The sequence below is a fragment of the Abrus precatorius genome, unplaced genomic scaffold (genome assembly GCF_003935025.1).
Source record: "Abrus precatorius isolate BTA unplaced genomic scaffold, Abrus_2018 Scaffold4, whole genome shotgun sequence".
Lineage (NCBI taxonomy): Eukaryota > Viridiplantae > Streptophyta > Magnoliopsida > Fabales > Fabaceae > Abrus > Abrus precatorius.
Window position 1 is genome coordinate 8,786,808 of NW_020874384.1, and position 14,210 is coordinate 8,801,017.

General features: G+C 33.5%; 3 protein-coding genes across 7 annotated transcripts; all 3 read left to right on the top strand.

Moving 5' to 3' along the window:
• Positions 1–2,727: 2,727 nt before the first annotated feature.
• On the top strand, positions 2,728–7,365 carry LOC113865036 (tRNA-dihydrouridine(20/20a) synthase-like). 2 transcript variants are annotated; one of them, XM_027499375.1, is made up of 13 exons: positions 2,728–2,874; positions 3,092–3,341; positions 3,468–3,594; positions 3,923–4,050; positions 4,139–4,208; positions 4,322–4,424; positions 5,269–5,386; positions 5,466–5,547; positions 5,707–5,768; positions 6,018–6,090; positions 6,212–6,292; positions 6,674–6,754; positions 7,009–7,365. In XM_027499375.1, exons 2-13 carry the CDS (start codon positions 3,142–3,144, stop codon positions 7,171–7,173), a joined length of 1,290 nt encoding a protein of 429 aa, XP_027355176.1. In that variant the 5' UTR covers positions 2,728–2,874; positions 3,092–3,141; the 3' UTR covers positions 7,174–7,365. The 2 variants fall into 2 exon arrangements, with proteins under 2 accessions (XP_027355176.1, XP_027355175.1); XM_027499374.1 differs by lacking the exon at positions 2,728–2,874 and adding an exon at positions 6,494–6,550 and having other exon boundaries at positions 2,889–3,341.
• Positions 7,366–7,722: 357 nt separating this feature from the next.
• LOC113865037 (photosystem II 5 kDa protein, chloroplastic-like) lies at positions 7,723–8,349 on the top strand. The gene has a single exon (XM_027499376.1). It carries the CDS (start codon positions 7,800–7,802, stop codon positions 8,118–8,120), a length of 321 nt encoding a protein of 106 aa, XP_027355177.1. The 5' UTR covers positions 7,723–7,799; the 3' UTR covers positions 8,121–8,349.
• Positions 8,350–9,841: 1,492 nt separating this feature from the next.
• On the top strand, positions 9,842–13,390 carry LOC113865351. Of its 4 annotated transcripts, XM_027499836.1 has the most exons (4): positions 9,911–10,125; positions 10,202–10,488; positions 10,599–10,680; positions 10,856–13,383. In XM_027499836.1, exons 3-4 carry the CDS (start codon positions 10,678–10,680, stop codon positions 12,956–12,958), a joined length of 2,106 nt encoding a protein of 701 aa, XP_027355637.1. In that variant the 5' UTR covers positions 9,911–10,125; positions 10,202–10,488; positions 10,599–10,677; the 3' UTR covers positions 12,959–13,383. The 4 variants fall into 4 exon arrangements, with proteins under 4 accessions (XP_027355635.1, XP_027355636.1, XP_027355634.1 ...); XM_027499834.1 differs by lacking the exon at positions 10,599–10,680 and having other exon boundaries at positions 9,842–10,125; positions 10,856–13,390; XM_027499835.1 differs by lacking the exon at positions 10,599–10,680 and having other exon boundaries at positions 9,863–10,125; positions 10,216–10,488; positions 10,856–13,389.
• Positions 13,391–14,210: the final 820 nt, after the last annotated feature.

Sequence of the window (14,210 nt, forward strand, 5' to 3'; positions counted from 1 at the left end):
CATGAAAACACCAAGACAATTCCATTTGCAAGCTGTAAAACAAATTTTGAGGTATGTCAAATGTACAACTGATAAAGATATCTTTTATTCAAATTCTAACAAGTCAGAGTTAATTGGATACACAGACAGTGATTGGGCTGGTGAAACTGAAACTCAAAAAAACACTTCAGGTTATGTTTTTCATCTAGGTACTGATGTATTTTCTTGGTCCTCCAAGAAACAACAAGTAGTTGCTTTGTTAACAACAGAAGCATAGTATATTGCAGCAACAAATTGTGCTACTCAAGCAATTTGGTAATAGAGATTATTGAATGACTTGCAACACTAACAAGATAGTCCAACAAAGATATTTTGTGATAGCAAATCAACAATTGTTTTAACAAAGAATCCAGTCTTTCATGGACGAAGCAAGCATATTGACATCAAGCATCACTACATTCATGAATTGATCAAAGACAAAGAAATTGTAGTGAAATATTGCACTTTTGAAAATCAAGTAGCAGATATTTTCACAAAGTCACTCAAAGCAAATTCATTCTTGAAATTGACGAATATGCTCAGAATGATGAGTCAAGTTTAAAGGAGGATGTTGGAAAATAAACTTGACCACTTTTGATTTGTTAGGAGGTGTTGGAGGTAATTAGCTTTGCCTTAAGGAGTAAAAAATTGCAACTTACTTTTGATGAATGAGTTGTATTTCATTAGTTTCTAGTATTAAAGTAGTCTAGTAATTATTACGTTGAATAGTCAAAATTGCTGGTTACATTATGTTAGATTATGTTTGTATATGAGTTGTGTCTATAATCACTTAATATGTCAATCTATTAGCTGTATAATTAGCCTACAAAAATTGCTTTGAAAAGTCAAATCGCTGGTTGTATTAGAGCTGGTAAATTGCACACAGATTGCAAGCTGGACACACAATATTAGAAAGCAGACAACCTAATCATTGTATTATAAATAGGAAAGGCTTGTAAGCTATCTGTGTACCAGAGGGAGCATACAAAGAAAAAATAGAGAGAACTCCAACGAGTTCTATAGTTGAGTGTTGTGTGTTTTGTAAAATTTGACTACCAACAAAGCCAAAGTTTTGAGTGTATTATTTGTTTTTTTAATACAAATATTTTGTGAGATTAAAATTTTGTTCTTTGAGTGTGTATATTTTCTTCTCATAGCATATAAATTTCAACAAGAAAATTTTATTTTTAATTGCCAACATGGTAGGGCTGATCCTTTGTCTAAACCCCTTTATTATTATTCTAATTTATACAAATAATCAACAAGTATAAGCCTTTCAAATTAGGTAGTATTTCTTTTCAACCAAAAATTCGATTAATCATAGTTATTCAAGAGTACTACATTGTCGCTAATACTATTTCTTAACTTTGTGGTGTCTGGATTCTTATAAATAGGACATACTTTCTAACTTCCTACATTGTTAGGAATATTTCTAATATAATGATCCTTTTACATAGATTTATAATCAATTCTCAATATCCATTTGGAGTTGGTCACTTAGATTATGTTCAAAATAATTTGAAAATTTTTTATTATTATAATTTGTGAATATAAAATAATACTTTAGGGAAACTATTTTTTAAAATTTTTTTTAAAGCTTGAATGCATGATGACTTATTATAACAATCATTCACTTCCACTTATAACTTATTAAAATAATAACAACTGAATTTTAAGAGATAAAAAAAGAGAGAGTAGTATATAAATTAAATGCATTTTAATAATTTAAGTATAGAATAAAACTGTATATTTGATAAGTTTTTCTCTTTGCTATTTATAAGTAGGTGTGTGTCTTGATTATGTAAAGATTTAATTTTAGAAAAGTCATGTAATTGATTTCATTAGGCATGTTAACAAATTTGTGCTAAAGTCATACTAAATTGTTATGTACCATACTTAAAAGAAAATTAAGTGTACTTCTTCAAATTAAAACAAATGGATGTAGTATAAGCAAAACAAAGATTGTCTAGTAGTTTGAGATTGGAGAGTTCATAATTCAATTTGCATTGTAACTCGTAATAGTGTTGTGTAAACTTAAGCTGATAATGCTCTCATAAGATAATTGATGAATTTATAATGAGGAGAAAAATTTTCATGATTCAGAACCACATGAGTAACTTCTCATATTATAATATGGTGTATTTTTTTATTATAAAATTTTGACATAAAATATAATTTTAGTGACTAAAATTACATCATCGTAGATCATATAAACAGCGTTGTAGGATTTCATCCCAAATTAAAATATAAAAACAGAATCACTTTCAATCTGTTTTAAAATAATATGACTTATCATTAAAATTATTTCATTGAAAACATAAAATGAAATCAAGGAAGTTATATATATTTTTTATTAATCTGTTTAAAAATAAAAAAATTAGCTTTCGAAACAAAAAATACAAAAACAATAAACGAAAATATTTTAATTTTTTATGTATAGTTTTTGTTTTCTCTTATTTTCATCGAAACAAATAAAAATAATTTTTTATTTTCAAACAAAGCATAAATGACTATTTTTTAGTTTTAAAAGAATTTTTACTCTTGTAATTAAATTGATAGTTCAAATAAACAAATATATACTACCAATCAACTAGGAATGGTTATTGGAGCTTAATTTAGTCGTTTCTAAGTCACCGTGAATGCAAGTTTATTGAATTCGGCAGACATGTATGATTAGGAAAATTACTTAATTTTTTACGCTGACGATTGTCTTAGTAACATTAGTGTTATTTATTGTTTACGTTCTGCAATCTGATCTGGATAAGCTACACAGTTCCAAATTCTCTTTTTGAACGCTGAACTCTCGTGCCAAAGCCGACCCAGAATCCGTTGCCGGCATAACATTCTTTCCTTCACGTAAATGTTTTATTATTTCCTATGTGCCCATATGACCCTGCATGTATTCTGTTCGATAAAATGTCTCTCAATTCCTCGCCCCACTAACTTAAAATACTTGTGCTCCTCACTTGGCTACTTTTTTTACCTTTCAAGTTAAAATAGATGCATCTCTGGTTTTTTCATCGTTTTCATATTTGGTTGTTAGAATATAAATTTGGTTTCTTTTGATGGATAGGTGTCATTACAAGAGAGAGCAGGACATGGCTTGTTAAAAGGGTTGAGAAGATGAAACTTGCAGGATATTCCCTTGCCATTTCATTGACTCCTATAGGTTCTAATGTTGTGAAAAACAGTTGTAGATTCTCAGTAGGTATATGTCGTAGGAATTTGTGTAGTTCTAGGTTCTTTTCTGCTCATGCTCAGAAAGAACAATCACGTGATAAAACTGGGGTGGTTGCCAAATACTATCTTCCTCCATGGTTTAGGTGGGTTTATAGTATCTACGCGTTTCATTTATTTTTTAATTTTGGTTTTTCGTTCTTATTTTTCTGTTTTATAAGTGTACTGATTTTATCAACCTGGTTTGGTATTTCTTTTCAAATGAATTTCAGTGTTGCTCCAATGATGGACTGGACAGACAATCACTACAGGACACTAGCACGCCTTATATCAAAACATGCTTGGCTGTACACGGAGATGATTGCGGCTGAAACAATTGTTCATCAAAAGGACAATCTGGTAAGTTTAGATATATAAGTCTGCTTGTTAAAGAAAATGAAGAATGAAAAAAAAAGGAAAACACTAAGTATTATGAAGCTAAAGGATTTTTCTTATGACAATAACTAAGATCATGATTGCAATTTTTGTTGATTTTTACAATAAAATATATTTCATATTATAAGTTATAACTACCAATGATTAGTTTTCGTTTGAAAATTAGTTGTTTATCGCATAGCCAAGGGCATGCTAGTGAACAAGATCCCAAAATAACGGAATGGTATTTAAATTACTGGAGAAGTTGGTATTGAAAAACTATTCATTCTTTTATTTTGTGTATTCTGCTCAGGACAGATTCTTGGCATATTCTCCAGACCAGCATCCCATTGTGCTTCAAATTGGAGGGAGTAATATGGAAAGTTTGGCAAAAGCAACTGAGCTTGCAAATGCTTATTGCTATGATGAGATCAACTTGAAGTACGCATATTTCCTATCATTTTAAACCTTAAGTTTCATTGTTCTATTATTGTTCTTTGACATAGACCTTTTTCAAAACATATACCAGCTGTGGATGCCCTAGTCCAAAAGTAGCTGGGCATGGGTGTTTTGGTGTGAGTCTTATGCTTGATCCCAAGGTTAGCAAATCGTTCTTAATTAAATATATTCTGATGACATGCAAAAAGATCAAATATATAAAATTTCTTCATCAGCACCTATTGATATAGAAATCTAATGTATACAAGGAAAGTTTGTTGCTGAGGCTATGTCAGCAATAGCTACCAATACAAATCTACCTGTCAGTGTCAAATGTCGAATTGGTGTGGATGATCATGATTCTTACAATGAGCTGTGTAAGGTCCTTCTATATACATTCTTTGTCTTTTCAAGTTGAACAGTTGTAACATGTGGATTCAATGAATAGATTTCATCCTGCTGTTTTAAAAATTTATGGGGAATAGTGCTATGGGCTATGGGCACACAATATATATGTTATTATCTGCTATATTTCATAATTTTTTATAACCAAGCTGTGTTCAAACTCAAAGAGTGTCTACATTTAGTGTTCACCAAAATTGATTAGGTACAAGATGGGTGCTTATCATTTCAAAATCCTTTGGTTGCTGTTGCAATTAATTTGAAATACTACTTAATTGGTGGAATCCATATTGTGACATGCTAATAGCAGAGGGGAATCTTCACGTGTGAAATCATTATTCATATCATAACAATAGGGGGGAGGGGGTTGAATTTGGTTGCTAATTTTTCCTGAAAGTGAATAACATATGGATAAATTGTAGAGATGTTCAGAATCTAGTAGAAATTATTTTTGATGGAGTTTCCCGGACCTCCTTTTTCTTTTACTGGTACTAGTTATTAGGCTTACAGTTGCAGATGTCTCCATTTATTTGTCTTTAAAGATATCAAGCTTTTTAATTTGAGAAGATTGGTGATAATACAGACTTGATTAAATATACTTTTCTATGTTGTTACTTGGGGGGGATTTATCTAGTATTCAAGGTTTCAGTGGGATCAGCTAGATGGATACATTGATGCTATTGTCCAAAAGCATAATGGATCTCTATTATACATTGTACATTGCTTTGAGGTGATTAAGATCTTAGGTTATAATTTTGTCTATAAAATATTTATACTATGGATTTTAGGGTTACATATTGAACTTTGTTTGCCTGCCAGGTGATTTCATATACAAGGTTTCTTCTCTATCACCCACCAAACATTTTATAATTCACTCAAGGAAGGCACTGCTCAATGGCATTAGCCCTGCCGAAAATAGGAGTATTCCTCCACTAAAGTATGTGCTAGTAAATTTTGATTTTTGTAGTTATATTAATATAGAACTGCAGATGACATGTGATGTCTTTTTAATGCAGATATGAATATTTTTATGGCCTCTTGCGTGACTTTCCTGACCTAACATTTACAATCAATGGTGGCATTACAAGTGTGGATGAGGTGAATTGTTGTTACGGTGATCATTCTGTGTGTATTGAAACTAACATTGATTCAAATTTTGGGAAATTTCCAGCACTGAAATTGTTTTCTTGTAATTGCTACATATTGTTATGATGCTTATATTATTTTTGCCTGTTTTCTTGGGAACTTTGATTGTAGGTCAATGCAGGTCGAGAAGCTGGGGCTCATGGTGTTATGGTTGGACGTGCTGCTTACAATAAGTGAGTGTCAAATTCAATCATTTCCCCCCTTTTGTCTGTTTGATGTCTCTAACAAAATGTTTCTTGCTTTCACATATCAGGATTTTGCTTTTCAATTAAGGGAATGAAATCTTAACAACTTAAAGGTGTTAGGCCGGGACATAGAAAACATATTTATATAACAATGCTTTGTTAATTTGACCTTCTTAATGTTGTTTATGTAAATTGATATGTGGTGGCTTGAGTAACCATTTTTGATGATCTCAACAGCCCCTGGCAAATTTTGGGACATGTTGATACTGCAATTTACGGCATGCCAAGCTGTGGTCTTACACGCCGTCAGGTACATTGACAGAATGTTTGGCTTTCCATGAATTCATTTGCACCAATCTTTAAATCAACTTTCACATTACTCCCAGTTTACCATTTTTGGGTTTTAATTACTTATTTTTCATCTAATTAAGGTCCTTGAAAAATATCTTGTCTATGGGGACTCAGTACTGGGAAAATATGGACGCAAGCCAGCTGTGCGAGATATTGTGAAGGTGGGGATAAATATAACTCTGTTGATTAATTTTCTAATTTCTTACTTTCTTCCATTCGCTGGAAATTCCTGTGTTGCGCTGAATGTAGTATAGAATAGCTGATAATGAAAGCTACTTTCGTTTATATGTACAGATGTAACTTTAAGTTGTTATACAAACCAGACTCATTTTTCTACTGATAACTTTAAAGTATTTACACAGTATGCACACTTCTCTATGAAGGGTTCCTATTTCATTCTACGAGTTAGAAGATTGGAGGTTATTTGTCCCACCTCCTCTTTTTAAATTGCATGAAGCAAGTTATATATCTATTAATAGAATTCTAATTTCTACCTCCAATTTGCTGCTGTTATATAGCCATTGTTTGTTGTGTTGTTGCAGCCTTTGCTCAATCTTTTTCATTCGGAACCTGGCAATGGACTTTGGAAGCGCAAAGCTGATGCGGCCTTCCGAAATTGCACGGTACGATTGCTATGGTGCAACCTAATTATTTGATTTACTTAGATGAGTATGTCATTTATATTATACAATGAGTTAAGATGAAATTATCAACATACAGGATATACAAATTTTGATCATCATAGAAGGCTAATTGTTATTTGGTGTAGTTAGGTCAAGTTTTTGTTACATAATTTGTTGTCTGTAGATTATCCATTTACAACTTCAATTATCACCTTAATTGATTCAAACGCTGACTGAATTTTTGAACCGCGTAGACAATCAATTCATTTTTTGAAGAAACCCTTGTAGCAATTCCCGACTCAGTATTGGATTCGCCTGTTGCTGAACCACCACTTGGCCGTGAAGACCTTTTTGCTAACATACAGAATTTATTGCCTCCTCCATACAGAACAAGAGAAAAAGCTGCTATTTGCGCTTAGGTCTACAAAACCAAGTTGTATCATGCCCATTTATTTATGTATTTTTGTGAAATGAAGTGACAGGTCTCATGTAACAGCTCATATTAATACAACGTAAATGCATAAATTATTATTATTTTTGGTCAACTGCCTACGTTATCTTTTGTAAGCAATTCATTAACTTCGAATGGTAATCCGGTCGATATAGAAGCCTTAAGCAAAAGTAAGTGGATTGAAATTATAGGTGGTGTTTGCTTTAGCTTTTTGTTTTGGGCCGAGGAATCTTGTACGGTGTGTTAAAACTAGCAAGTGGCTCACATAACACTGTAGCAGATAAGCCCAGCCCCCATCCGAAAAATAGGAAAAGAAAGGAAATAGAAAAGAGGAAAGGAAGCTAGAAATTTTAAAGCCCATACAATCCTAATTTTTCTGATCCTTCTCTGAATGGCTACTAGTTCCAGAGGATCACTTATTCTACGTGGCAATCATTTATTGGTCATTTCATCAACGAGATAAGATAGTGGATGGCCCTACCAGTTCCTCGTTTGTGATTTACATTCCATATATTCTTTTATCAAACTTGAATACTTGCAACATTGAAGGACAAGTTTTGGGGGCTAGTACAGGGCTGAGATTACATAGCAGCGATGGCATCTATCACAATGACAGCAACATTCCTTGGCAGCTCAGCCGTGACCAACCGGTCTCCGGTGGCATCCCAGAGGAGGCTCGTGGTGGCTAGTGCTGCCAGAACAGTTGAAGGAGAAAAGGGGAAGGTTAATTATGAGAATAAGGAGGGCAGCAATGGAAGGAGGAACATGATGTTTGCTGCTGCTGCAGCAGCAGCTGTTTGCTCTGTTGCTGGGATGGCTTTGGCAGACCAGCCCAAACCTGGTACCCCCGAAGCTAGGAAAACCTATGCTCCTGTTTGTGTCACCATGCCAACAGCTAAGATTTGTCACAAATGAGGGCCTTGGGCTTATGAAAAGTTCAATGAGGGATGTAATGTTTCTATTCATATGACGATCCTTTGACTCTATGTACTATTTGTTCATGAAACAAACAACTTTGCCTTATGTCTGCTATCGTTGGTTTAATGCTCCTTACTCGACTAAGGAAGTGGTATAGTAGAAATTTTATAGCCTGTCTTTTCCTTTTTTGCGTAGAGCGTTTGAAGCTGAACGAGATACATTACTCGGCCTTCTTTAGATAGGGATGGAAAACTATTATATTTGCAGTCCACAAAGATGACAAGAAACATCTTAAGTATATCTAACAAGAAATCATTGGATTAAAAGCAATTTCGATGCATTCATGAACTTGTGGTTTCGATGACACCCTTAACCATTAAGCATATAACACCCTGATGACGGTCAAGAATACACAAGAAATGCTGGTTTTGATGCTTCTTAGATACCTCCTTCTAGGTAACCTTTAATGTTCACAATAAATAAATAAATAAATAAATTATGGTCAGTTTGTATAAAATAAAATTAAGTTTACCACAATGCCCCAAACCATACAATTAAACCATCTGAGGTGTTTATTTCAGAAGATTTTTTTGTTTGTCCAAATGTTTGATGGTGTGCCACAATCTTTAAACAAACAAGTCATTATATGCAATTTCGTTGTGAGAATTTTATGATAAACTGGTCCGGCTATATATAGATCACAGTAAAAATGTTTTGAAAGGTTTATAAATTTTCTCCCTTTCATTTAAAAATTTCTAAACAAGAAATCTTCCCTTCTCTTGCTTCTCAAAAAATCTAAACTCCCAATCATCTTAACCTTCGCTTGCCCTAGTTTTTGAAGGCATGTAGGTTTGACAAAGTTTATTTATTTATAGACGTTTTTAATTTGATCTAGTCACCGTTTGCAGAAATTTAAAAATCATATGATGGAACACTTCTTTTTATCAAAGCATATAAATACAATGTTCTGTAACTTTCTTTATATATAACCAAAATTTATTATTATAACATAATTAAATTTAACTTCATTATTTTTAAGGCAGTTATTCTAAAATATATTAAAAAAAGAAAATAATATTATAAATAATGTTTGGAATTTTGTTATTTTTAATATTATATTATTTTTTATTATAATAATAAATCATGAAATTCTCTAAAATCTGTCGGTATTCCAATTAATTTCTTAAGAAAAATATTTTTTTTTTCTGATCATTCCTTTTATATTCATTAAGAACCTATTTTTGGAGAAAAATTTATATTCATAAATTTATATTTATTATAATATTATTTTTATTTTCATAATTAAACTAACAATATGAATTGTTAAATTTAACTTGTAGTTTCAACTAAAATTTTATTTTTTTATTTTTTCAATTTTTTATTAAAGATTTATTTATGCATGAAAAAAAAATAATAGTTTCTTTTAAAAAGGTTTAAATTTTTACACACGTGTGCATGAGGAATGCTTATTTTAAATAAACGTTTTTTTTTTCTAAATGTTGAAAAACATATGTTAAACATATTAGATATTTTAAATTATTGCTTAAAATGTATATCAACTATTTTTTATGATTTTAAAATAATAAATGTTTTAATTTTAAAAAAATTATTTTATCTTTTTAAACATGAATCGTCGTGACCAATTAGAAAATCATTTAAAGTTTACCATCGTAAATGAAATCGGTAAATTAAAATAGTAAAAAGTGTATGTGCATATTGCTTAATTTCTCCGTTTACGAGAGTGATTGTGACCTATAAAATCTCGTTCCCTTCACTTTCATATCGTCATCATCATCATCATCTTCTTCTTCATCTTCTTGATCAATGGGTATGGAGGAAGATTGGAGTTCCGAAACCAACTGGACCGTTGGCTATGGCTCTCTCCGTCACTGCATCACCTTTCAATCCTCTCTCTCTGACGAAGCCACTACTTCCCCCTCCCAATCCACTCCGCTACTTCTTCATCCACCTTCGCCAGATTCCCCTCCTTGCCAAATCAACAGTAACTTCCCTTCTCCCTTTCTTATACTTCAATTGCTTTTCCTTTTTATTAATCCATTCATTGCGTTCTTTCGTAGTTCATTTTTCGCAGAAACATGAGCTCAGACAAGTCTACGTTCGAAGTTCCGCTCGAGTGTACGAGATTTACTGTGCACCCGACCTTCGCTCCACCAACGATTATCTCTGTACAGTTCGATGCGGTGTTGCTGTTCGAGACGGCGAGGTTCTTCGTTCTTCTCCTATTCAAGATCTGAGTGACGATAGTGTTAAGAATGAAGATGATTGGGTTGAAGTCAAAGTTGTTGATACTCCAAACAACCCTTTGCAAACGAAACCCTACATCAACTCTACCAAAATCGTTCAGGTATTCTGTGCACATTCATTCACTTGTCTCTTCAATTGTTAATTATTATTTATTCCAAATAAATGATTGTTCAAGTTTTTTTTTTTTTTTTTTTTTTCTGTTTCGTTTAGATTAGGGAATAAAGAACAAAACAATGGATATGATCTGTGAGGGTAGAACTAGAACATAATCGTTGCATCCATTTAGTAAATGGTAAGTTCCGGTGTAATTTTAACATATATCAAGGGAGAGAAAGGGAGTGTAATAAATGGTACATTCTTTTCCTAAATTTTAGAATCTCACGGGCCATGTCAAGATGGTGGTATCGCATTCACACCAATGTTAGATTGATTTTTTTGGATATCGATGTTCTCTTTTTCTGTCCCAGGATCTTCATGAGGCTACGGCGGAGATTAATGACGCAAATCCTTGCATTTCTGTTACAATTCGACTGCTCTCGCTTCAGAATAAAGGCTGTGTTTCTGTTGATGAGATTTATGTGTTTGCTGATCCTGTTGATTCAGCTGATTCAGAAAGCCAAGAAAGTCGTAACGATAACTCGTCTGCCAATTCCCTCATGGCTATGTTTCTTCCCACTTTAATGCAATTTTCTAAGACAACAGGGCTTGGTCATCTAAATGCTCTTACAAAGGAAAAACAACACGTTTCGGAGGATGATTTGCAAGCAACCCGATCAATTGATTCTGTGATTAAAACTCAGCTGAAAGGAAATGCTAGCATAACTGATCCTCAAGAAGTGAAGTTGAATGAGGTGAAAGAAGGTTGGGTGGGTCCATTCCAGCTAGACACACTCTCACAAGTTGCTAAAACGGAGAGCAACCGTGCTGGATTACCCTCACAAACTGCAAAAATGGATAGCACTTGTGGTGTTGTACCCACAAGAATTGTTGAAATGGAGAACAACCACAGTGCTGTTCCCGTACAAACTGCTAAAACAGAATGCAATCATAGTGCTGTCACCTCACAAGTTACTATTACTGAGAGCAATCATGGTGATTCTTTGGGTGGAAATGTTGAAAGGGCCCTGGAACAGCTTGTATCACGAATGGACCGGATAGAAGAAATCTGTTTGGGCTTTCAAGAGAAAATGGTAATGCCGATGAACAGCATTGAGGCAAGGCTCCAGCGAGTTGAGCAGCAACTTGATACAGTGTCTAAGAAATTGCAGAATTCTGCATTGCCATCATGTTGTAGAATTTCTGCTCCTGATACTGCTTGTATTGAATCAGATGTCAACTCCTGTGAAAATTCTCTTCATTTTACTATCAATGGGGAAAGTGAACCAGATAAGAAAATGCATACGGAGGTACCATATGTCTCTCCACATGATATGTCTAATTCAGCAAATGCCACTCAATTGCTTCCTGGTCTTGTAGTTACAGCTCCTGAGTTTCCTGATGGTGAGGATGAAGAGGGCAATGCATTAGGACAAGAAATGAATTCTTCAAAAGATAAAGAAAAGCAATCAATTGATGATGCATTATCTTCTGCATTATTTAATTTTTTATCTTCTTCTCTGTCTTTAGAGTCTCCAAAGTATACTACAAGTCTAGCTGTTAAAGCGCCGGAGTTTTCTAATGAAGATGATGATGACTGTGGGAGCAGTAATGAGATAGCAAAAAATGACTCAGTTCATGTCACAGACAGTGAGAAATTTAGTCACTTCCAAGTGTTGGATTCGTCCAATATTTCTTTGGGAAGTGGAGAGAAGGTAAAGATGGATTCTAATGATAAATATTCTGAAAAGACTGCCCAGGAAGCTGAAGAATATGACCAATTTTATGGGGCAGAAGAGCATCAAGATGAGATGTGTGTTAAAGCCAGTACTTTAGCTGAACATAATCCAAGATCAGGTTTTAATGATGACATTGAAGAAGACAAAGATGGAAAAATCAATGGCCAAAACTGTGATTCGTCATCCAATACAAGTGACATTTCAAATGAGTTGGTTGACAGTCAGACCCCTGGTGGTTACAGTATCACTCAGGAAGGACCATCTGCAAGGACTGAACTCACAGTTGCAACAGAGCTCCTAAAAAATCCCTTCCATGAGAACATTATAGAGAATGTTCTTGGATTTTCACTTGCCCCCTCTGTTGTAGATTTTGACGCCCCACTCTTGGATGTGAAATTCATTTCTCAGAGAAGTCCTGTTTCCCAGCGTTTCCTTGAAGACCTTCTGGTTGAGACACAAGAGACAAGCTCAGGGGATCCCTCTGTCATGGATAGAGATGATGATCTTTCTGTTAAGGAACAACTGAAAAACAATGGTGATGTCTCAGTTGAGGAACAGACTAACTTGATTTCAATAGAAGACGGGGAACTGCTGAATCCAGGAAGCAATAGCCATTTTACTATGGACCAAGACTTGTGTTCTTCGATAACCGAACATGTGAACATGGAAGGCGATAATCTGCTACTGCCAGAGGATCATAAGCGCAAGCGTGATCAAATATCAAGTCTCATATGAAGTGGTCTCTACTTTCTAGTCCTAGTTTCAGTTCATGAATCGAGATCTTTTATGCTTTCAGGAATATGAGCTTCTCTTCTTGCTCCCTTGTACAAATTTTCAACAGTCAATAGTTCTTTGCTTACAGAATCAGCAGAAGTTACTTTGCAGAAACATATTCCAATTGTTATGGCGTGGTTGCATGCATGGCAAATTGACAACTGTAAATAGTCGATCTCTCCCTGGTTGTAGTTGCTGTGAGAGTTATTCGGAGGTGATATTTATACATCAATAGGTAATTAAATGATGAGATTTCTTTTTTGGGTGCGTTTCGAGGTTGCTGACCTATGATGCTTGTTGCCATTATCAAATTCTTTTACGTGTTTTTATAGTTTAATTAGAGCTACTGTTGGATATATGGGGAAATATCAATTACTATTATACATGCCATTCAATATAATTGTTTTGTTTCTGAAAAACCATATAATATCGTTTTTTCACGCAATATCAAATTATTAAACATTTTTAAACCAACTTACATATTTCAATATAAAATCTCATGCTTTCCCGTAGTGCTTTGTTTGGATGCCAGTAAACATATGGGGGAAATGAAGAAAAAGAACATTTTTATTTTGTTTGGACTAAGAGAAGGAAGAATGAATATGGAGAAAAAGAAAGTTCTTCTCTCCATTTACTTGCTTATATAAAAAAGTTTAAAAAATATAATTATGCTAAATGACGTGTAAACCCTTGTAATGTAATAAAATAAAATTAAAATTCGTTTTTTTTTTCCCTTCTCACTAGATAAAGCTCTCTTTCCATTCTGGAGAGCAAGTTTTTTAGGAGGCCAACAACCATTTTATTCGTTCTCTTCTCTTTTCTGTTTTCCAAACAAATGAAACGTTTTGGTGAAATGTATTTTCTTTTGTAAGGTTTTTTTATTCCTCTTCAACTTTTCAAACGAAGCATATGTCTGGTAATTTATGCATATATCCCATTTATATGTCTTCAGCACGTTAGGGCATGTGGCCTGTCCTGACCTGATTTGTCCTTAGCCTCCTCTATCCCCTTCTACATAACAAAACATCCCATCCTTAATTAAATTATTAAGAATATCCCATGAAAATCAGCGAAGAAAATAGTGATTTTTTTTTTATGTGGGAAGAAAATAATGATTTAGCTCTTAAAAATAATTTATTAGTCAAAATCCAAATTTTAAATATACAATAATTATTTGAGTTTTTAAAATATACGTTCACTAATTAAATTAATT